This window comes from Ambystoma mexicanum, chromosome 14 (genome assembly GCF_040938575.1).
Source record: "Ambystoma mexicanum isolate Mex_15411 chromosome 14, UKY_AmexF1_1, whole genome shotgun sequence".
NCBI classification, from domain to species: Eukaryota; Metazoa; Chordata; class Amphibia; order Caudata; family Ambystomatidae; genus Ambystoma; species Ambystoma mexicanum.
In genome coordinates this window covers 505,106,748-505,129,487 of record NC_090940.1, presented here as the reverse complement: position 1 = coordinate 505,129,487, position 22,740 = coordinate 505,106,748, and the positions used below count along the sequence as shown (strand labels likewise).

Sequence of the window (22,740 nt, the reverse complement as noted above, 5' to 3'; positions counted from 1 at the left end):
CATAAGAGCAAATGCCATGGATGGCTTGCAGACAACAAGAGCAAAGTCCTCATGTTTGACAGCATGGGCGATGACTACGCCATTGCCGATGCTTCGATCTTGTGAACTTGGGGGTGAAAGCAAACCAGTGCATAAGACGGCTGGTCCAACACCCAGTGCTTGGGATATTCATCGAGGTCTTGAGAGCTTTTTTGGCGGGCTAATGTGCCTTTTATCGATCAAGCACTGATAGCGGTCTCAACCAAAAGATTGCGAACCATAGGCTGATCCATCAATCGAAAGCTTATTCTCGGAGTGGTGAATTAGAGAGAGGTAATAGTCTACCTGCCCTGCAAGTTAAAACAGACTCCCTCCAGTGTAAACGAGGTTGCTGTGCATTATAGGGGATGTAGGTTTTGCAGGCCCAAATTAACGCGCTTAATACTGGCGGCCAGTCGCTAAGTGCGCGGCCAGTATTCAAACCTGTTGTCGCTCTGCAATGTCTTCCTTCCAAGACAAATGTGTTACCCCTGAGCTATCCTCCCTGCCCGGCCTTGACTCAAAGGAGACCTTTCAAGTGGATAGAAAATAATCTCAACTTCTTGCCCATCTGAGATGCACACTGTCGGCATTACTTTTTTCCATGCCACGCCGTCTTATGGAGGGGTTACTGATTTTTATGAAGTTAGTAACCCCTAGGGGTTACACATTTATTTCCCTGCCTCCTACCAATGAAAGCCTTTTTCCCGGCAGAAAGGAAGCAAAGTTTCCAGGCAAGACTTCAGGAAAGTCCATCCCTCTTGTAGCTCGACGTGAAGATGTCCTGTTGAATTTTCTAGCATGACAAGGAAGCTTCAGCAGCTATGGAATCGCCACCAGGGGTTTGGGGTTTTCTCTGAGATATAATGACCCATTTACCACCAGACAACTAAACTAAGCAAGGCTGTAGCAGTTTCGAAGCCGGACAGAGTCACTCAACAACAGAAGAAGCCAACTTCAAATGAGTTCCAGAGGCCGCCCGCAAGCCTTTGACGCCGAATCGCAACCATCAATTCTCACCGGCAAACAGAGCAACAGCATAAGATGAGCTCTGGACAAGGAGAGCGAATGCTTCTGCCAGCCCTTTCCAAGATCAATGGGCAGCATGCCCTCACACCCTGATGCCTGGTATCAACTAAAACAATCAGCGTTACATAGTAGCCGTGACCTAATCCAGGGTGTGCACACTTTGGCTCGCCAGGTGTTTCGGGCTAATACTCCGCAGAGCCAATTGGGAGGTATTATATTATTTATTATTTATTATTATTTATCTGTTTATCGTTTGCTTCGCACTCTCCACTTCTGTCCTCTTCCATGCACTCCCCCCCTCTCCCATGCACTTGTGTGTTCTCGATGTCACTGGGACTATGAAGATCGCTGTTTTGTTCCCCCTGTTCCCCTCCCTTGCCTTGTCGCGCTCTGAAACACTTGTGTACTAGCGCGATAGAAATAAAATATCAATATCATGGGAGTTGCAGTCCTCAACATCTGCAGTGCCGCAAGTAGCAGAGCCCTTAGTAGAATCTCACGTAGAGCACTACCCAAATCTATTTTTACTGCTTCGGCTTTGTATTCCCAATGGCCCCACCCAACAGTTGCCGAGATTGGTAACCAGGGCCCTTATGTGTCCTCCCAGGTCCTGGCCTCCCACACCAAATAATCTGCAGCCTCCAGCTCCCCCCAGCACTTTGCCTTAGCACCCACTGGCCTATGTCACCACATGCCTTGCACTTATTTATTGGTGGCTGACCACTCCACCAAGGCACTTACAGCTGCTCACTCCCTAGCTCTTGATACACCTAGCACTTACGTCCCCGCTCCCGCATCCCTCCTCTTTTCCGTCTGCACTTGCACGTTTTAAATGCTCACAAGGCCTAGTAGGTCCGCCTCTATCTTTCATTGTTATAGTTGACTTTCATTCCCATGTCCCCTCCCTGTTGCCCTGTGGGCGCTTTGAAACACAATTTACTTGATGTATAAGCACCTTACAAATGCACAATAAATAAATAAATAAATGGCATAATCTACACTTAACAAACAATAAAACAACAACAGCAAAAATGAAGAATTTAACAGGCTGGGTCGCTATTGTCATGAAGCATGTTGGTCCCTTGTTAATGTGCAACCACAAATTTGCCAATAACTATTCTGTAATTAAAAGTGTCTTTATTTATTTTTTATTTTATTTTAATTTTTATTGACTTATACAAGCCTTTAAAACAAAAACCAGACAAATCAAATTTCAACACATCAATTACATGCGATGGGCGTCTACTTAAAAAGTCTGTGTCTGCCTTGACCAGGCCATAATTAGTCAATGATCATTGATTTACTGCCATAGTCCGGATACATAACGCGGCACTATAAAGTCAACCTTGTGCATTCGCTGTCCGTGGTTTCAAGACATTTTTCAATCTCCTCCAAAAACAAGGTTGGTGCAATTGTCCGTTTTTTGTTCTCTCCAATAAACATCAAGTGCCACCACTCTTCTGCATTCGTCACTGACAATCCTGCCATCAGAGAGCCAATTAAAAGTGTCTTTATTTTAATTCCGGATCAAACCATCTTCTAATGTTACCATTAAACTTGAAGGCACTTTGTGAGAAAATAATGATTTCGGTGCTCGACAATCTCCACCTCTGCCCCTTTGCTCCAATCAAAAGTGGAACAATTGACCAATGTCTGCTCTTACCGCACAAAAAGGACCTGTGTTCAGTGGCAGGACGTGTCTTCATGAAGCGAATGCCACTTGTGTGTGTGTTCACCTGCACTTTCTGAGCATCAAGAAAGCTTAGATGCTCTTCTGTAAGAAGTTGGCTGCTTGACGTGCCTTAATTACGAAAAGCCTGAAATTAATATTTTATACTGTCAGTTTGCATTTCCATCACAAACACATCAACCCCTGCCACCATGTCACAAAATATGCAGTAATTGCGCCGGAGCGAAAAGATCTGTGCGAATGCCGAGGATTAAGAGTAATGTGTATTGTCTCAGGGGTCGGAGATAAAGAAAAAAAAGCAGCCTCTTATGCCAACATGCAAACAAAGATCCCTTTATCTGAAGAGTTAATGGCAACGAGAGTGTTGACCCAATTCTGCACCAGTAATTAATAACACAAGCTCCATGCGTCTGTTACCTTGGACAAAGCCATTGTCAGCAGGCATACTAACGGCCCCCTGAACTGCTTTCCACACAAACACCCACCCGTGCATCAGAGGGCGTCACCGTCGTGTTGGTTAGGTAGCCAATCAGATGGCTCGTTTGACGGAAGTTGCAAGGGTCGGTCAGGACGCTCTTCTACTGTGCTGGGGCAGACCACCGTTCTTGCAGGGGTCGTTTTGCAAGTAGATATTGTTTATCATAATTCCAGGGACCAATGAAGCGCATGCACTTACAGACTACCCAGGGTACCTGCCATGGGTGACCAATCAGCAATATCTCAGCAGTTGTCCGGCCTGTAAATGGCGCCCGTCCGCCGGCTCTAGCTGTAGAGTTGGAGAAGAAATCAGTGATTCCATGGACAGTTCTGCTTCTCAACTAAATGCAGCGTTGTGTTCCTCGCTGGACAGAAATGACCATTACGGAAAGATGTATTTGTGCGGAACAACACAGTTTCATGTTGTGATATTTCCAATGATGGGGGTTCGACAGTGTTATTCTTAAAATATTCAGCATATTTGTAGAAACAAAAACTATTCACAGGAGGTCATTGAAGACGGCTCGGTATTGCCCCTCTGCTAGAAGTACCCGTCTGCACAGTTTCCAGGGATTTCCTGGTTGGATACCCAAAAGAGAACTGGGAGGGGCGAAGACTTAGGAGTGAGACAGAGAGAGAGAGAGGACTGCCAGATTAATCCTATGGTGCTTCTTAAGTCTCACAATTAAATTGGGTTCTTATATCGCGCTTCATGCCCGAGTCCGACCTCTTAGCGCGGGACCCGGTATCAAAGCTGTGCTGCTCGGCGAGCATTGCCCTGAGCTAGCCTCCTGGCTTATAACGGAATTAAACATGGGGCTCCCAGACGCCCGGGAACGCTCAACCAGTGTGAATGGTGCCTAGCGGGAAGGACAGAGACAGGAGCTAGTGCGTAGTGTATTTCTTTTTTCCAAAAAGCACTAGCTGGGTGGTTTTAGTACAGATTTCTGTGTACAGTGTGTGCTGCATGATATATATTCAGACGGAAGGCCACACTGGCTTTGTTGTGTGATGATTTCATTGAACAGACTTCAGGTGCACAGTCATAGTGTGTAACTGCTTCCTCCTCTGTACGTTACCCAACCTGCCACCTGGCTACCCGCTCCTCTACGTATGAAATATAAATGTGCTATTATAGCCTTCCAAACTCCGCAGAGGATCCTAACAGTGAATACCTAACCTACCACCCTTCTAAAGTCAATAGAGTGGGCACCATATAGTTGGGTATCAACAACTCCTACTATTTAAACACCAAGGGACCATTCCGGTTGTGATGTACACTGCTTGAACAGTCAACAGTAATATGTTTTCCTCTTGCTTGCGGCTCAGCTGGCCTTGTACTCCCATTAAAGCTTTAAACGCCTGCAATCAGGAAGACCTTTGATTTTCAACTTGTTAAACCTAAGTAGTTGGCTTGGTGTATGCCAGATGCTGCACGCAATGGTTGCGTTACGCATGTCAACTCAAAAGCTAGCAGGTTGCTCAGGAGGATAAGGGCAAGGCGGCTCCCTCCTTACAAGCACAATATGACTTCCAGTCTCCCCTTTATCTGCTCTCCATTTCCCACCCCTCATCACCCCTGCAAATATTCAGCCGGGTCATGACACATAGTCATCTGTCTTCCATAGCAGAGCTTCCAGTTCCATCTCTGTTCTCCCATGCGCCAGAGGTTGTTAGGTTCACCAACATCTATTTGACAGTCTATAAAACCTACAGTGATTTGACAAATTGTGAAATATAATATGCTTGTAAAGTGAAGCAAACCTTTTCCTTAGCCTACAAAAAACTCCTTCCATCTGCCCCTGAACCCACATAAATGTGTTGCTATGCAACCACTGTAACATCACCTTCCTTCAGCTTCAGTGGACCCTTAGCAGTATTTATTTATGTTTTCTTAGATTACAATAGGAATAGTATTATGTGCTGGGTGGAAAGCAGAGCAAACTAAATTGCCCCACAGGATATAGAAGACCAAAAAGCCAGACTAGAAGCCTACTAACTGAAAGGGAGGGTTTTGACAGTCTAGCTTTCCAAAGGCCAAGAAACAGGGGAATGGCTAGATGTTCAAAGGAAGGACTTTTGAAATCTTTAAGGCCCAGACAGAAAATCTTCTTTCACCTCTGAATTTGATCTGCAGGACGTAAAGCTCTCCCAGGGCTCCATTCCATAGGTCTGCAAACCACCCAACTCTGCTGAGGTGCTGTTTGACTGCAAGATAAGACAAGGCCAGGAGATGGAGGATCTTAAACAACAGGCAACACATCCTAAAGGCTCTCAGACAGTGCACTGATAACCAGTGCAACTGTCGACGTTGAGGGGAGATTGAGTCTCTAAAGTCGACGATCATCCGGCCAGCTGCATTTTGGACAGTCTGAAACCTTTTGACCTTGAAGGAAAGGAGGCCAATCTAGACTGAAATCATATAATTGGAACTGGCGTTAATAGGGAGCCCTAAGGAATATGGTGGCAATCCTTCAAAATGAAATGGCACTTGTCAAGTGGTGAAGTTTAAAAAAGACGCCTAACGACTGAGCTGATTTGGGAGCTAAGGCTGAGACAAGGCTTCCGAAACAAATACAAAAAAATACCTCTCCGAGAAAAAATGGTACAAGGAGATGAGTCTGGTCATCCAGCAAATGCCGGTGGTCTAACAGAAACACCACCAAAGTAAGTTCAAAGAAGTCTTCTGAAGGCCTAGTGGCATGCAAAAACATCTACATGCCGTCTGCGTTGCAGTGCAATTTGGGGCCCAATACTAACAATCCTGTGACTAACAATCTTAAAACCAGCAGAAAGATTCAGTGAAATCTTATGAAGGGCCGTTGACCTGCAGGAAGATCTCTGTGTTGACTGCGTTGCCATGGTATTTGAGTCTCAATGAGTTGAGGAGCTTGAAAGGAAGAATCATTTAGACAATAAACAAGAGAGGAGAAAGGGGGAACCCCATAAGCAACCATCAGTGTAGAGGGACAAAACAGTGTCCCACCCTCTCAAGTAAGGAACAGAATTATTGGAAGAGGGTTCCTGGCACCTACGCTCCTTTGTACAACTTGTCAATACGTAAATTATGATTCATAGCATTAAAGGTAGAAGGGAGCTCAAACAAGATAGGGAGCGATAGAGAACCCGTACCAGGTGCTGTCAGAATATCATCCCACGCGGCCACAAGAGCTTTCTCCATGCCATGTTCGGAGTGAAACCCAGATTGAAAGGCATCCAGCCAATCGGCATGATTTAGATGGCCGTGAACCTTACATGAGACCGACATCTTCAAAACCATGGCATTCCTTGGAAAAGGGAGCATGGGGGGGGGCAGCGGGTAAAACAGCGGGACAAGGGCCATCTTTTCTTAACAGTGCAGTCAGAATAGTACGGTTTAAAGATTGAGGAAGAGACCCAGAAGACAGAGATACATTAACACATGCTGGGACCCACTGGGCTCTAGACCTAAGTATGTTCATGGTTGCTGCAGCTGCGGGGGGGGGGGGAATGCATCTGCAAGGCTGGATGTAGGGTGCAAAGCTTTTAGCAGTGGTAAGATCTCATCAGGGGAGGTGGTATGCCCCTTCCGAAATTATTTACACATGGTATCCCGTCTGTGGGCTTTTCTGACATCTCTCTCTCTCTCTCTTCCACCTCCTCTTTGGGGTGTTGGGCGGTTAGATCATGCAGTCTTTTTGTTAAGTAAAGATTGTCTGTTGCACTCAACCGGGAACAACTCTCACATATCCTAGACTGTGCTCCTTCCCTGTCCTACACCCCTCCCCCGAACAGATACATTGAGCTAAGTGTGGTCATGTGACTTTAGGTTGGGGCTTTGATGGTGCAAATCAGTTATTATTTCCTAATTGAAAATGTATTGATCGCTAAGTCATTGCAGGAAAAAAGGCTGAATGTGCAGACTTTAGATATGTGTGACTGTCCCTCGCTTTTTAAATTTCAGTCCCTTTAATAAGTAGTATAATCCGCTACAGCACTGATCTACCACTAATCTCAGTGAGTTCATTCAACGACTAGCAAGAGCTGTGAGTTACCTTTAGGTTACAGGATCCAATCCCTGCAAAGCTGGTACTGCTTTCTATTGTAACAATCAGGGGTAATACTACCCACCTGCATTGGATGTCTGGTGGATTAAGCATTGAAATGTTATTGTTTTAAAACATACTTTTTTCAAGGAGAGGTCCTCTTGTCAGTCTGTATTGCAAGTTTATCACGTCATCTATGCCTACTCCCGTGTGCAAGGCCGCCGGGAAAAGTGTGTGAGTTGTAGGCGGTGCATGACGGATTGTGAAATGGCCTACTTGTGAACTTTCTGCCATGCCTTTAGGACCATTTGCAATAAAACGATTCAGAAACAATAACATGGACGTGATTCATGTTATGCCATTTTAATTCGCCTGTGTTTTATTTTACAGGTAAAGATGAACCGTCCAGCTATATTTGCACAACATGCAAGCAGCCTTTTAACAGTGCGTGGTTCCTGCTCCAGCATGCCCAGAACACCCATGGATTCCGCATCTACCTTGAAGCAAGCCCGTCCAGTGGTTCGCTTACTCCACGCCTCACTATCCCCCCGCCTCTGGGACCGGAGAGTATTGCACCGTCCCCGCTGATGAACTTCCTGGGCGATACCAACCCGTTCAGTCTTTTGCGAATGGCCGGACCCATTCTGCGCGAACATCCCGGCTTTGATGCTCGGCTTCCCAACACCCCGCCACTATTTAGCCCACCCCCACGTCACCATCTGGACCCACATCGCCTTAGTGCCGAAGAAATGGGGTTAGTTGCCCAGCATCCCAGTGCCTTTGACAGAGTTATGCGTCTCAACCCCATGGCAATAGAATCTCCAGCAATGGATTTCTCCAGAAGGCTCCGCGAACTGGCAGGTAACAATTCCACTCCTCCTCCTCCTGTCTCACCAAACCGTGGCAACCCTATGCATCGTATGTTGAATCCTTTTCAGCCAAGCCCTAAATCACCTTTTTTAAGTACTCCGCCACCATTGCCATCAATGCCTCCCAGTAGTACCACTCCTCCCCAGCCCTTAGCAAAAAGCAAGTCGTGCGAATTTTGTGGAAAAACATTCAAGTTTCAGAGCAACCTTATAGTCCATCGCCGTAGTCATACGGGAGAGAAACCGTATAAATGCCAGCTCTGTGACCATGCCTGCTCACAAGCCAGTAAGCTAAAGCGTCATATGAAAACCCATATGCACAAGTCTGGGTCAATGACCGGCAGGTCAGAGGACGGACTCTCGACCACCAGCTCTCCTGAGCCAGGAACGAGCGATCTTACTGGTGAAGGTGGGAAATCCAATGACAACGATTTCCGAAATGAGAGTGATCGCTCGCTGGGGCATGACAATGAGGAAGAGGAGGAAGAGGAAGAGGAGGAAGAAGAGGAACTTGAGAACGAAAGTAGGCCCGAATCTAGCTTCAGCATGGACTCTGAAATTTGCCGAAACAGAGAGAACGGTTCCAAGCCTCTACACGATGAGAAATCCATTATGCTTGGAAAAGTCATGGAGAATGTAGGCCTTGGGGCCTTGCAGCAATATAATGACATGTTAGCGGAGAAACAGAAAAGGAGTCATTTCATGAAACGTTCCAATGACCCGCGAGACCTCTGTAGGCGGCATCCAGGTGACGAAGACATTGTCAGAAGAGAACTTGAGCATAACGAGGAAGGGACTGTTAATGGCAGAAACTTTGGCTCAGGGGAACCCTTTCATGGCTTGCTCCCTCGAAAGCCAACACCCATTACAAGCCCTGGGCTCAATAACTCCTCTTCAAAAAGAATAAAGGTGGAAAAAGAGCTGGAGTTACCGCCAGCACCAATGATTCCACAGGAAAATGTTTACTCGCAGTGGCTGGTGGGATATGCAGCCTCAAGGCACTTCATGAAAGATCCGTTCATAGGATTCACAGACTCTCGACAATCCCCCTTTGCAACCTCATCCGAACATTCTTCAGAAAATGGAAGCCTGCGTTTCTCTACTCCGCCGGGCGACATGCTAGATGGGGGTCTCTCAGGGCGTAGTGGGACGGCTAGTGGAGGCAGCACTCCGCACATCGGTCCCGGTCGGCCCAGTTCCAAGGAGGGGCGGCGGAGCGACACATGCGAGTACTGTGGCAAAGTGTTTAAGAACTGCAGCAACCTCACAGTGCACCGCCGGAGTCACACTGGAGAGCGGCCTTACAAATGTGAGCTCTGCAACTATGCATGTGCCCAGAGCAGCAAGCTGACCCGCCACATGAAAACGCATGGCCAGCTAGGTAAGGAGGTCTACCACTGCGACATGTGCCAGATGCCCTTCAGTGTTTACAGCACCCTGGAGAAACATATGAAAAAGTGGCATGGAGAACATTTGCTTACAAATGATGTAAAAATTGAGCAGGCAGAAAGAATCTGAGGCCCCCCCAACTGGGTTATTTCAGGGGTCTGGGTATCACTTAATGTGTACACTTTTAAATATTGCCAACTGAGAAAAGATGACCTAACTTGCCTCTTTAAATATAATTTAGTGTACCTATTTAAGTGCCAGAAACTGGCCCTTAAGTATATCCTGTGTCTACAAAGTTCTATTGAACCTGAGGGTTGATTAAGGCAGTAAAAAATGTGGAGCCTTTTAACTGTGCAATAATTTCTGTATTTATTGGGTTTTTGTAATTTTTGGCATGTGCAGGTACTTTTTATTTTTTTATTCTTGTTTAAAGTTCTTTTACATTTTGTTGGGTATCCCTTTTTAATTTTACCCGATCGTAGCCTGAGATTACTTGCATTGTAGGGGCGGAGAATATCTTTTAAATGATCCTTTTTGGGCTGCTGCTTTTTTTGAATTTAAGCTAAGCATGTGTAATTTCTTGCAAAGAAGCCAAAACTTAAGTAACTTTTCTTTTCTCTTTTTTTTTCCTTTAAAGCATGGAGATCAGAAAAAAATTGTACAGCGGATAACAATCTTTGAAATTGTAGCACTTAACTTTCATTCGTAATTGGATCTGATATGTAGCACTGTTGATGTCACTAATGATAAGAGGCCTTTTTCTCTGCAAATTTCAACATGGACATATGTACTTAAATAGGAGCTGGGATTGATGGAAGGCAGCTACATTAAACTTGGCAATAGCATGCATATTGTGCATTATGAGCAGATATCCTGGGTTTTTAATATATGCATCAGAATGCAGCTATTTCATCAATCGCTGCAAGTTCTCGTTAAAAAAAAACTAATAAGCAACGGAATATCTAGTTGCAAAATTTCTCTTAGAGGTATATACAAATAGAAGTCCTAGTGAACAAAATCCCCTTTTGTTACCAGGAAAAAACTATGTAGCAGACATGTACATTTAAATTATTTTACAAGTGCACTGCTACCGTACTGGAATTGTGGCGGTGAGGTATATACACAGTAGCGGATCCATGCTGCAGATATCATTTGGCCGTCTGGTGTTCAATTGGAAATGCAGTTAGTTATCTCATATAATGCACAATAATGTTATTGTAAGAGTAACAGGAAAGCTAATCACAAACTCCAGTAATGTTATCTGTTTTTGAGCAATGTATTATAGTTAGACGTCTAATACATGTGCTCTAGGTTTTCCCATTTTTTTGTTATTTAGCTATTAGGACTAGCAAGAACCAGTGGATGATAAAGGTTAGATATTTTAATTATGTTGACCCGCACTTTAAAACTTTTGTTTGAGTTTGAATGGCTTCTAAACAAGAAATTACATCATACTATATAATCTACTTAGCCCATGGGTGGGCTAAAACTATAAGGGAACCGCTGAGATTCAGTGCCGGTGTTGCTAAGCGTGGCATTCACAATGCTGGCACTATAAAATAAAACGTAATATATATATATTGGACAGTTTCTTTACTGCCATTCAATTTGACATGAGTGCCTTGAAAACTGATCTTCCTATTTGAGTCTCTTGAGACAAATGCAAAACTTTTTTTTGTGAAACAAAAAAAAAGACTTTTCTAAAAATAGTAAAACGAGAAAAGTACATTCTTTTTAACAAAATCCACATTTACTTAAACAAATTCCTGGTTGACGACAGTGAACATGGACATGCCATAATATCCAATCTTATGAAGATATAACCCAGCACAACTTCGGACGTCCACTAGCTGAATTATTCTCAGCCTTTTTCTTTTTTCAGGACAACGCTGCTTAGAAAATGGAGTGGAAATTATTTACTGCTGAATTGAAACTGAACTGACACAAGTTACGATTTCTTATCGTTGAATGGAAAATAAAAACAATTCAGGAACAACGGCAAATTTTTTAAAAGTTACATTTAGTGCACTCTGTCTTAAAATACGTTTACAGTATTGAATACATACAAGGGTAAAACAAATTGTGTGTATGTGTGTTTGAGCGATACTTTTTTTGTTCAAAGTTTGCTTAATAGGTTATAAGAAAATGCCATAATGGCCATGTATATATTGTTTTTTTTCTTTGGTGATGGGGTTTTAGTATATATTATATATATTAAAATTTCTTGATTACTGTAAAAGTGGACCAGTATTTGTAATAATGGAGAATGCCTGGGCATTTTACAAAACTAGAAAAAAAAATCTTTTCCTTGCAAATGTTGCAGTAAAAAATTAAATGGTGGGTCTATAAAATTTGTTCTTGTCACTGTAACTGTAAAGTCTGAGTTTTAGTCAATTTTTTCTGCCTTGGGTGTTCAATTTTTATTTCAAAAATGTATAAAAACTTGTAAATGGGGATTAAAAGGTGATTGCTACACCGTGTAGAAAAGTGAGTAGGAAAAAAGTGCTTAATATTGTTATTGCTTTGCAGAAAAAAAATCACATTCCTGACCCGTACCTATTTTTCGCTTATCTTCCCACCCTCCCCCTATTTTCTGGAATGGATATTAATATTGGTTGGTTCATATAATGTAGGCACTTGCTGTATTTTTACTGGAGCTTGTAATTTTTTAACTGTACGCTTGTCCTTTTAAAGGGATTCAATGTTCCTTTTTTGTTAGTGAATTTGGAAAAAAAATAAACCAGCTGCCATAATATATTTTTTTTAATTTGGCAGGATAAAATATTAAAAAAACAAAATAAAAAAATTTGTATGTTGAGTCCGACTGTACAGGAAAAAAGGGTTGTTCGATGACCTTGTGTAAAAGAAACAGAACAGGTGAATTTTTTTTTGTTCACAAAAATCTTTAGTTGTATATATTTTTTGTCAGATTTTGGCCTACAGTAAGTACTGTTCCAACAGGGCTCTAACAACCTATACGCTGCCTGGACCTTGCATCAAGGGTTTCCCAGGTAAGGCCATATCAGGCTGCTTGGTAATTGCAATTCATTTTAAGGGAAGTTGAGTTTTTGTAAAATAATTAAAATAAACGATACTTGTTAGCAACATTCCACCAATGCTCTTTGCAGTAAATAGATGGGGATTGCCTGAAAATTAGAAGAGGATGAGATTGGGTTGGCTATTCACCAATCCCTCATGTCCTATTCCCCGATCGAAGACCACCTACTAAAATGTAAGAATTCCTTTTCATCTACTTGATAAAGGGGAAGTTAACTGCTGTTGATACCATTATATGTAGATTTAAGTTAAATCTTAGTGGTCCCGGCACAGCCACCCTTTTCCATCCCCGCTGGCAGAACGGGACCTGTACCACCTAGAGGTCTTGTTGGTTCATTCCTGAGTTGCTTCGCTACTGTCCCCGTCCCAATTTTACATTCCATACGCTTGTGAATGTTTGAGGGCTGGGATGAAACGTCATCTACCTTTGATCTACCTACTTAAAAAAACTCATTTCACAGGAAAGGACAGATGCAAACCCAACCAAGAAAGTGCAAGTTAAAAATAGAACTCCTGAATCGAACTAGATGCCCCTTTGATTTGGGGGTGGACACAGTTCCAGTAAACAGAAACACTTTTTGCAACCCATCTTCATTTTCTGCCAGACAGGGTCTTGCTTTATACATTACATGCATGTACTGCTATTCGTTTTCAAAATGGGCATCTTCCTTTCACTTCAGGGAGTTTGCTTTGCTTAGCCTTTTAAAAAGCATCATCACAATGTTTACTGGTGACCAGTAACACCAGCCTCAGAAATACTGCTCAAGTCATATAACCACTAACAAAGCACTGCAAAGCACAAGGATTTCTTTCTCTACTCAGTGGACATGGACAATGTCTTTCCCAAACAAAAGAATTTGCTTTACTAGGCCATAAGCACAAGATGGCATCCTCCACTGCTATCCATGACAACGAGTTTTAATCCTTGCGTTAATTTATTGACTCTTCATATCTAAGGGAATAGTCCTTGCAAATTAGAATGTGATATTTATTTCTTGAAAATTAATTGCGTGTAAATAAAAGCTCGACATGACCATTTCATCCCAGCCCAGATAAAAGTTTTAAAATAAAACGACAGTCCAAAATGTTTGTTTATCGCACACAACCTCATTTTTTTATGGTGCTCTTCGTATTTCAGAACTGCAAAGCAAAGTCACGTCTCTTAAGTTGTTTGCATTTGTACCAGCAGGGCAAAATATTTTTATTACATTTTTCTATTATTGTATGAGCTTTTGTTGTTGGAGGTTTGTCTTTTCCTACAAGTTTGGAACTATTTATTATTGCTTGGTATTTGTGCTCTGTTTAAAATGGAAGACATGAGCACTTTTTTTTTTATTATCGATAAAAAAATGTTGAAATGGCTGGAGGTCATTTCAATGTGGCTTAGTGAAATATTTATTGTTCCTTTGATTCTCTGTAAAAGATTTCAGCCTCTTTCTTTCCCCCTTACTGTCACAATGTTGACTTCAGCATGTGTCTACCATTTCATTTGTACGCTCGTTCAAAACAAAGTTTGTTCCAGTTTCAAGTTATAAAAAATAAATTGGACATTTTACTTGACGTTTTCCACTTCTTGTCTTTCATGTCTTCTTTGTCTGAACTCTTGGGATCTGAAATGGAATTGTGGATTCAGGGCATACCCGCCATGGGATGCTTTGAGAGCTTCAGTCTGGGTTATTTGAAATGTGGCTTGTTTTCACAAAGAAGAAGCACCACTCATGAAAAGGCACTGACACGTCCCATGCTTCAATATTAACCTGTTTTGTTGACTTTAACATATTTTAAGAAATACTCAAGTTTAGTTTAGTTTCGTTTATTTATTTGTATTGCGCACCTGGCCCAATGGCATCTGGGCGCATTTCTTAAATGTACATGGTTACAGAAACTAAACAGTGCAAGGTGGCTAAAGCTGCCCTGTTACATGATGATATTTACAGGTATACAGGAATACAGGAGAAATTGACACACAATACAACCTTGGAATTGACAAGGTAACAAGAGAATACAAGAATAAATACAAATGTAGGTGTGCAGACAATGCACACATTTACAAAAAGACACAAGCACATTAGATGGTGGTTCAGTGCAGACATACATGAATAGTAGGTCTCTGGGAAGAGTGGAGAGTGTTCCTACTTTAGTTAGAATGAGCAAGATGCATGTGATGCCAAAATGTACTATTTTCCCTTCCTAAATGACCTTGAAAACATACACAGGCAAGAATATTCACTAATGAAAATAGTACTTCAGACTTAAACATCACATGCTTTGGTGTAGTCCGGGGGTCTGCGACCTGTGCCTATCCAGATATTCTAAGTTACCACTCCCACAATCCCTCCCATTTGATTAAGAGAACTTGAGATGGTGGGATTTTGTTGTCCATACCATCGGAATAACCTAAATTTTCAGAACCAATGAGTCGACCAAGGTAGTGCAAATCCAACTCCAATTTCTATCTCTCCACTTAACTGAGGATAGCAATGATTTCAGTGCGAATTGGTTCATACCAAAACCTTGCCTCATTGGGGCTTTGCATGTTAATCATTTCAGTCTATCAGGCACAAGTCAGTGTTAAGAAAATGCATGAAAGAATATACTTTTATTATTCTTGCTGCACATGTCCACGGGGACCACTTCACGAAGGAATGTGGATGCATGGCGGTAAGTCTGTGCATAGATTCAACATGGTTTCTTGGAGGATCGTGCCTTGGAAGCCTGAGTCAGACTTCTCCCCACTATAGTGAAACAAGCTAATAAACTAAGTGTCCAATATCTCTTGTAACTCATCGATCGGAAGAGATAAGGAGGAATGTAATTCGACACATAATCAAACAGAATATTTAGGAAATGATCTAGCAGTGAGATGTTCTTATATTGTTATTTTTATTCTAGGGAGCACATGAAGTGTTAATTTTCCATGATTAACAAGCACCATTTGTTTCACTTATAGGCTTGGTATGAGGGGGACACAGTAATCTGACTCATGTTTCGCACTGATGAGCTTCCTCAAGGCTTGCATTTGTTTTTGGACTCCATTTCGCATTGGGTGCCAATATGGGCAAGGGGGAGCTCATTGATAAGCAGCTGGCTGATGGCGCTACCACATCACTGTCAACATGCCATTTGAAAAATTGGTGCTACTGAAAAAACGTTTGCAAGAAGAATTTTCCAACCAGAAAACGTAGTAGCATAATGGCTAGATGGATGCAATAACAACCATGAATAATGCGATAGCGACATAAAAAGGGGCCAGGTAGTTGTGGTATGCTATGCCAAATTGTTCTCGGCGTAAACTGTGTATCTTTAGTTTGACTAATTCCTCATTCCAAAGGAGAGAATAAAAGGCATAAACAACTAGATGAGGCTCCATTGAAAGGGCTTTGAAGCTGCCAACACTGGTAAGCAGTGCTTTCTAATAAAACACAAAATGTGTATACACTTGTGCAGTGCGCGGGTAAAAAATAAAGCGACAGCGCCCATGCAGCACACAGGCCTTTAATAAAAGTGAATTAACACACTCATTTAAAAAACAGGGAAGTAAATAGTGAAAACATGAGAATGTCTTCTAATAATGTGAATTATTAGATTGGCGGCACAAAAGTAAATCAAAATGCACCTGGTAAATGGATTTAAAATCAAGCATCAGCCGAGTCTGTGACAGTGTCGGTAGATTGCACTTGATATGGACAAGTCAGGGAAAAAAGGCAAAAAGAAATGAGAATTCCCCTTGTTACTCACAAGTTCATGGCTTGCAGCTGGTGCATTAGTTGATTATCCCACAAAGGCAACTGGGAGGCCCCATAGGTAACCATAGTCTATGGAGGATAGCTCAGGGGCAACATGATCACCTTGGAAGCAAGATGACATGGAGCAACACAGGTTAGATCCGCTCTTAGAAACCTCTGGGTATTAAGTGCATTATAAATAACCTATCATATCGTAAGTCGTAGCTCTTAATGGGCTAGATTAATCTCTACTGGGTGCCGTTTCAGTTCCCAAGTTACTCCAAGAAACTCCCCACTGGGCAGTATAGGCCGAGCATAAAAGTCCCCAAGGGTGGTGTTTCAAGAGACAGTGATCAGCAAAAACAACAATAATGAAGAAGGGCACACACCAGACATTTTTAGTTAAAATAAACCTAGATTTTAATTATTAGCAAAAGTACAATAGAGGGCGTTGTCTTGGAACTATCAGTTACAAGTCAAAGATAGGAAAAGGTAGCGTGAGCAATTAAAACAATAAAGTGAGCACACTTTTTTGCATGGTTTTATAATGCAGTAATTGAGATTTCAACAGTACAGTCTTTATAATGTAGTAATTACATCTTTTTTCACTTTCATACAGTTTCAGAGATTTGCATCGAGCACGCTGATTGTCTCTGAGCACCTTCCCCGGCAGAATCAGCCAATCCAAAGGCGATATCTATCACACAGCAGTTTTCTGATTGGATATAGCTTGAAACTGGGTGTAATGATTGGTTTAAGCCATACCGCAAGCTCCGTTGATCCAAAAGGAGGGACACATCAGTGAAGAATATCCTTTATGAAAAAAGTCATCTGTCCCTCTGCAAGGAAATTATCTTATTTGAAGGACCAGATCATCTCTATGCAGGGTAGAATAGCCTTTCAGTGCTGAGCTAAACCTCAGAGCGATCTAACTTCAGGGAACTGCTGGAGGCGTGCCGGCCCAATGCTTTCAAACACTGGTGCTGGCTCCTGGAAGCTGCCGATTCTGCTTCGGCTCCCAGGGAATCTGTGGGGATTAATTTGCTCAACAGAGGTCAATTCCAGCCTGGAGTTTCGAAATAGGTGCTTGAGCTGTGATATTATGAGGAATTTTGGGGTGAATGCCACCCACATAAGAATGGGAAAACCGGATGACACCTTGATTGGTCTGCGGATAGTCAGGTTCCCCCACACATTAATTGGTTCCATGTGTTAATATCCCCGAAAAAATATTGCCATACAAAAATATTGCCATATGTTTGCAGCGATATTAAGGCATGAAACCTGCGGAGGACACCCCCGCAAACCCTGAATTATTTTAAAAGGAGCGGAGGACACCCCTGCAACCCCCGTTCCAAAAAAAACCTGATATTATCCCCACTAAAAATATTGCCTATGGCCGTTCCCGATGACCATATATACAGCGATATTTTTGGCGGGGATCATATTACCTGATACCGAATCATTTTCTTGTCAAATCACAGTTCCTTCAGCATTCTAGTTGAAGCCAGAGAAGGGGTGGTGCCTATCTAGCAGCAAGGTGCCCACTAGCTAAGGATTATTCTGTCAGCATTCAGGCTACCCTCATCATTCACTCCCTCTGCCACTATTATAAGTGCACATAGGGCAGATACTTCACACTTGTCATTATTGTGCTGGAGAATAGATATCTATAACATTCACCCAGACAAAAAGGAGAGAGTGCCATTAAACTCTAGGATCTTTCTCCAGGGATTCTCCCTTTTGGCCTAGCTTCTAACCCCTGGTATCAGCACTTTCCCACCAGTTCCTTGACCGATATTCCCAAGTTCGGTCAGGACTCTGCAGTGAAATACACAGCAGACAATTGGACGTTGACTGCCTCATATCCATGTGGAAGGGAATTGACACATCTCTATATTGGGGGTTTCTCTCCTGTCCACAATCTTGCTGCACTGGTTACAAATTTGTTTTATTTCATAGTGCATAGTGTGCACAGTGCTTTAAATGGAAAAGGTTTACTGGGGGAACAGGTCATCAGGAGGAGGGGTGGGGCCGATGGGCGTGGTCCCATGCCAGCTCACACAAACACAGTATATCTTTATAGAACCCAAACCTGGATATTTGCATAAAAGTAACAAGCATTATGGGAAAATACAAATGTCTACAATTTCACATTTGAAACAGGCCTGATAGTGATTGAGCAAGAAACTGTTTTGAGCGAATAATCGAAGTTGGACTCTACTCTTTTCATTAGTCACAATACTCACCCTAACAAAAGCATGTCTGCAAATTGCAAGACATATATACCATTTTGGACAGCTGTGAAACAGTATGTGAGGCTTTGGCTGCCAATCTCCATTGGGAATCTTGTGCTGTGAAAGCTTGGCTTGAGAACATATTTGGGAGTTTCCTGTGTTAGTGCTCGGCCCTCGAATGGGGTAATGCTCCAGCAAGACAAACATTGGCAGAGCTCCCTCCTGGCTCATTTCATACCCTGATTGGCACTTTCCTAGATTGTGATAGTGTTTCCTCAAGGTCAAATCTCATTCATATATGATCTAGAAAAACCATGCTAAAATCAAAAAAAGTTGAAGCTTTTTAAAATTAGAGAAACGATAAATCTATGAGGGTGACACAGGTTCCACGAAGGACTGAGGTTTGGTTGGAGATTGGGAAAACCTTAGAATCAAGTGTAAGGACAGCATGACTCCTGAAAACTGTTTAACCTTTTAAAATAATACATTTGGGTATTTAATACGTAGGACCCCACTAATGTATGGATTTTTAAGTCTTGCAGGAATTATTAAAGAGCTCCCTGTATTCCGGAGAAATCATGTGGACCTTGTGCAGGATATGAGTGATCTTCGGAAACTTACCGAGACTCACCACTAGCTGAGTGAGTGTGCACAACAGCATTCAATAGGACCAATGAGGTCTTGGGCACCCTCCGGTCCAATTATATGCCATCTGAAGCAGAAGAGTTTAGGCTCATACCTGCTCTCTGGACCATGTCAACATGCACCACATGTTTGACACCCGCCAAAGATGACAGCTGTAGATGGAAAGGACTGTTGCCTTTGTACTCGGGTGTCCATTTGGTCGAAGATCCCGCCCGGAATCACCAGAGATGGAACGAAGGAGTTGGTAACAGAACCCTAACTTCTGCAATCAACAACCCTCAAAATTTGCTATCCTCTGGCCAACAGTGCAGGAGCATATCTCCAATTGCTCTGGGGACCCCCAAAACATTTAAAATAATAAGTGATCAATGGTTTCAAAGTACTCAGAGATGCACCGGGACTAGTAAGACACAGGTTACCTCCTTCTTGTTTGTAAAGGGAACCTGAGCCATAGCTGTGTACTGCATTCCGTAGAAACCCAACTAGTAAATGTGTCTAATGAAGTTGGACACCTCCATCCCAAGCAATTCATTCTCCCTGACTTCTCCCATTAAGGACACCCATGTATTTGTTGAGAGTCTGAGGACGCACTTCTTCAGTACTGGAATAATCGTACCAACTCGCCATGCATCAGGAAGTTACCTAGCGAAATGTTGATTGAGGATGTCCAAAAAGGTATAAACAAAAATGATAGGTGGCATGGAACATAAAGCATTTCTTATTGAGTTCTGCTGGCTGGTCTGTTTCGTTAGAGCAATTGCATTTCTACAAGCAGAGCTTGGAGGAACTTGAAGGAAGGCAAAGCAAATTTGAACAATTTCAAAGTAAGCAGAAATAGAAAAGAAGCTTGAAATAAGCAGAACCTTTCATTGTGAGACTCTCCCTCCTCGTGCACACTGCGTTGAGCATACAGGGACAACCAAATGCTCCTGAACACTTGTAAACACTGACAAATAAATGTAGCAATTTTCTGAAACTTATTTCATGAATTTGAAATTCAGAAGTGGGCAAAAAAACCTTAAGCGATCAGAACCTTGTTTTTTAGGTTTTTGGTTCCATCATAAGCAATTATTTTGTTTTGCAAGAGTATTTTGTTAAATAGGATGCTAGTTTTACAGGTGGCAGTAATGTACACGATATCCAAAATTGTTAGGTTTTGCCTGACTGAATAGGTTTGCCCAGAGCAGCTTTTAAGAATCCTATTTCAACAACAAACTGAGAAGGGGAGGGAAAAAAGTGAAAGACTTCGTTTATAATCATATCTTTGATATTTTTAATGAGAAGTTGCCAAAATCAGCCTGATTCATGGTATTATTTGTGTGAAAAACGCAGATTTGCATGCCTTTCTGCCCGGAATTCCCTGATTGAAGTATGGGGATTTTCGGGTGGAAAGGCGCGCAAATCTGCGTTTTTCACGCAAATAATTCCATGAATCAGGCTGTAAAACTCTTCTTCGAGTCAAGATTTCTGAACAAGCCCTTATGTCTGTTGTCAATTTTATTTGAGTACACTCCTCTTCAAACAAAAAGCAATGGATCAGAGAACGGGAGAGTGATCCGACCTCTCCACTAGGGCAGGACTTTACAAAATATGTTAGAATTGAAAGAAAGACATACACGCAATACTCCTTCGTGTGTTGCAGATGAATATTGGAGGTATTGAATTTTTAAACAGAAAATTGTAATTGCTTAATATGTTTTCTACTTTAAAGAACATTTGTATGGCGCTTATACCTCAAAAAGGTGTTTCCGGGAGCCATAAGACAAAGAGAGGCTGGGGGAGGGAGAGGAGAAAAATAGTTACAGTCCTACTAGGCCTTGTGACATTAGGAACATCGGGCAAGTTCAGTAACCAGAAGTGCAAGGAGAGGGGAAGAGGGAGAAGTGCAGGAGGGAGGGGGGCTCTGGGGCTATGCAAGTGCTAAGGGGGGGCATGGGGACAAGTGCTTGGTGAACAAGGGGTGAGGGTATCTAGTCTGAAGGAGGAGTGAACCAGACTCAGTAGTCTGGTCTGGGAAGGGTGCCCAAGGGCATGTGCTGGTAAGGGGGAGGGGGTACTGGTTGAAGGAGGGCCTGGCCCCATTAAGGCTCATGATGGATACAGGCAATCAGACATCAAGGCAGGTGAAAACTAGCAGGGGAGGCGGAGAGGGAAGGAGGAGGAGATAAGGAAGGACTTGAGAAGCTTCTGGAACTTAAGGAGATCCGGCTCAAGACAGAGAAAGGCAGGCAGGCCGCTCCGGAGGGAGGCTCCTGCAGAGGAATGAGATCTACCCCCCCACTCTCTGCTTGGAGAAGCGCCTGACCTGCAGAGAGCTAGAGATAGAAGACTGAAGGATCTAGCATAGAGGTATTTAGGGAGAGACCATTTTATGTTGGGAGATCCCCAGCCCCAAAAACCTTGTGGATGATGCAAAGGGTCTTGAATTTGATCCTTGCAACCACAGGGAGCCAGTGTAGAGAGTTTAGGGCTCGAGAGACGTAGTGCCTGGGTTTGAGGCCAAGGATAAGTCTTGCAGTCCTATTCTTGATTAGTTGAAGAGGAAAGAGGCAGATTAAGGAAGAGGCTGTTTCAGTAATCCAGCCCGGAGAGAAACAGAGCTCTGGAGACATTAAGTTTCTGGGGGAAAGTGATGAAAGGGAGAATGCCTCTGTGGAGGTGAAGCTGAAAATGAGATTCCTCGACAGGGTCAGTGATATGAGGTGAGAAGGAGAGAGAGAGAGGAGTTGAAGATGACACACATGTTTTTTGCCTCACACATGGGTGAGGGGAGGGGGCCAAAGGAGTGTGGGCCGAGAGAAGGAGGGAACGAGGGAGCAGGAGTCCCAATGAGAAGGATCTCAGTCTTAATGGCATTAAGGCAGTGATCATTAGCAGCACAACATGCCTGAATAAAAGTCAGACAGTCAGGAATGATAGGTGAAGGAGAAGAGGAAGAGGAGGGAAGCTTAAAGGAGAGCTGTGTATTATCAGCATTACATTGGAAATGAGGAGAGAAGGTGGAGATCGGGTGGGGGAGAGGGTCAAGATAAATGTTGAAAAGCCACAGTGAGAGGAGAGAGCCCTGAGGGACAAAGCAAGTAGACAGTGATATAGAGGACAGAAATGGGCACAGTTGCATTTGGGAGGGGCGATTTGAGAGGAAAGAGGTTAGCCAATCCAGTGCCCGGTCCGTGATGCCCAGGGTTTCACATAGCCAATTTATGAGGGTGGAATGATTAACCGTGTAAAAGGCAGAGGACAGATCAAGGAGGATGAGAGCAGAAGGGGAGTTGGAGTTGAGGTTTGAGAGCAAGTCATTACGGGTGTTCAGGAGAGCAGATTCAATGCCTCTGGCTGCTCTGAAGGCAAACTGGTGGTCATGGAGGTAGCAAACAAATTCACTGTGATGGATTAGTTGGGAGATGACCAACATCTCCACGAGTTTTCCCAAGAATGTGGTAGTGGAGATAGGGTGATAGTTAGCTAGGCAAGAAGGGTCCGGAGACAGTTTTTAAGGAGGGGGTGCACAAGGGAGTGTAAAAAGCTGAATTTTCACAGTATGTTCCCAGAAATGCAATGCGTTAACACTTATAAAAA

At 43.0% G+C, this 22,740-nt stretch overlaps 1 protein-coding gene across 5 annotated transcripts in view; it reads left to right on the top strand.

The window, feature by feature from the left end:
- Positions 1-14,114, top strand: part of BCL11B (BCL11 transcription factor B) — a 192,574-nt gene extending 178,460 nt beyond the window's left edge. For 4 of the 5 annotated variants that reach the window (XM_069637727.1, XM_069637730.1, XM_069637731.1 and 1 more), the window contains exon 3: positions 7,630-14,114. In XM_069637727.1, coding sequence (XP_069493828.1) covers positions 7,630-9,626 — 1,997 coding nt within the window. In that variant the 3' untranslated portion in view covers positions 9,627-14,114. The remainder of the gene's footprint in view (positions 1-7,629) is intronic. The other variant, XM_069637728.1, reaches the window with a different exon arrangement.
- The last annotated feature ends 8,626 nt before the right edge of the window (positions 14,115-22,740 follow it).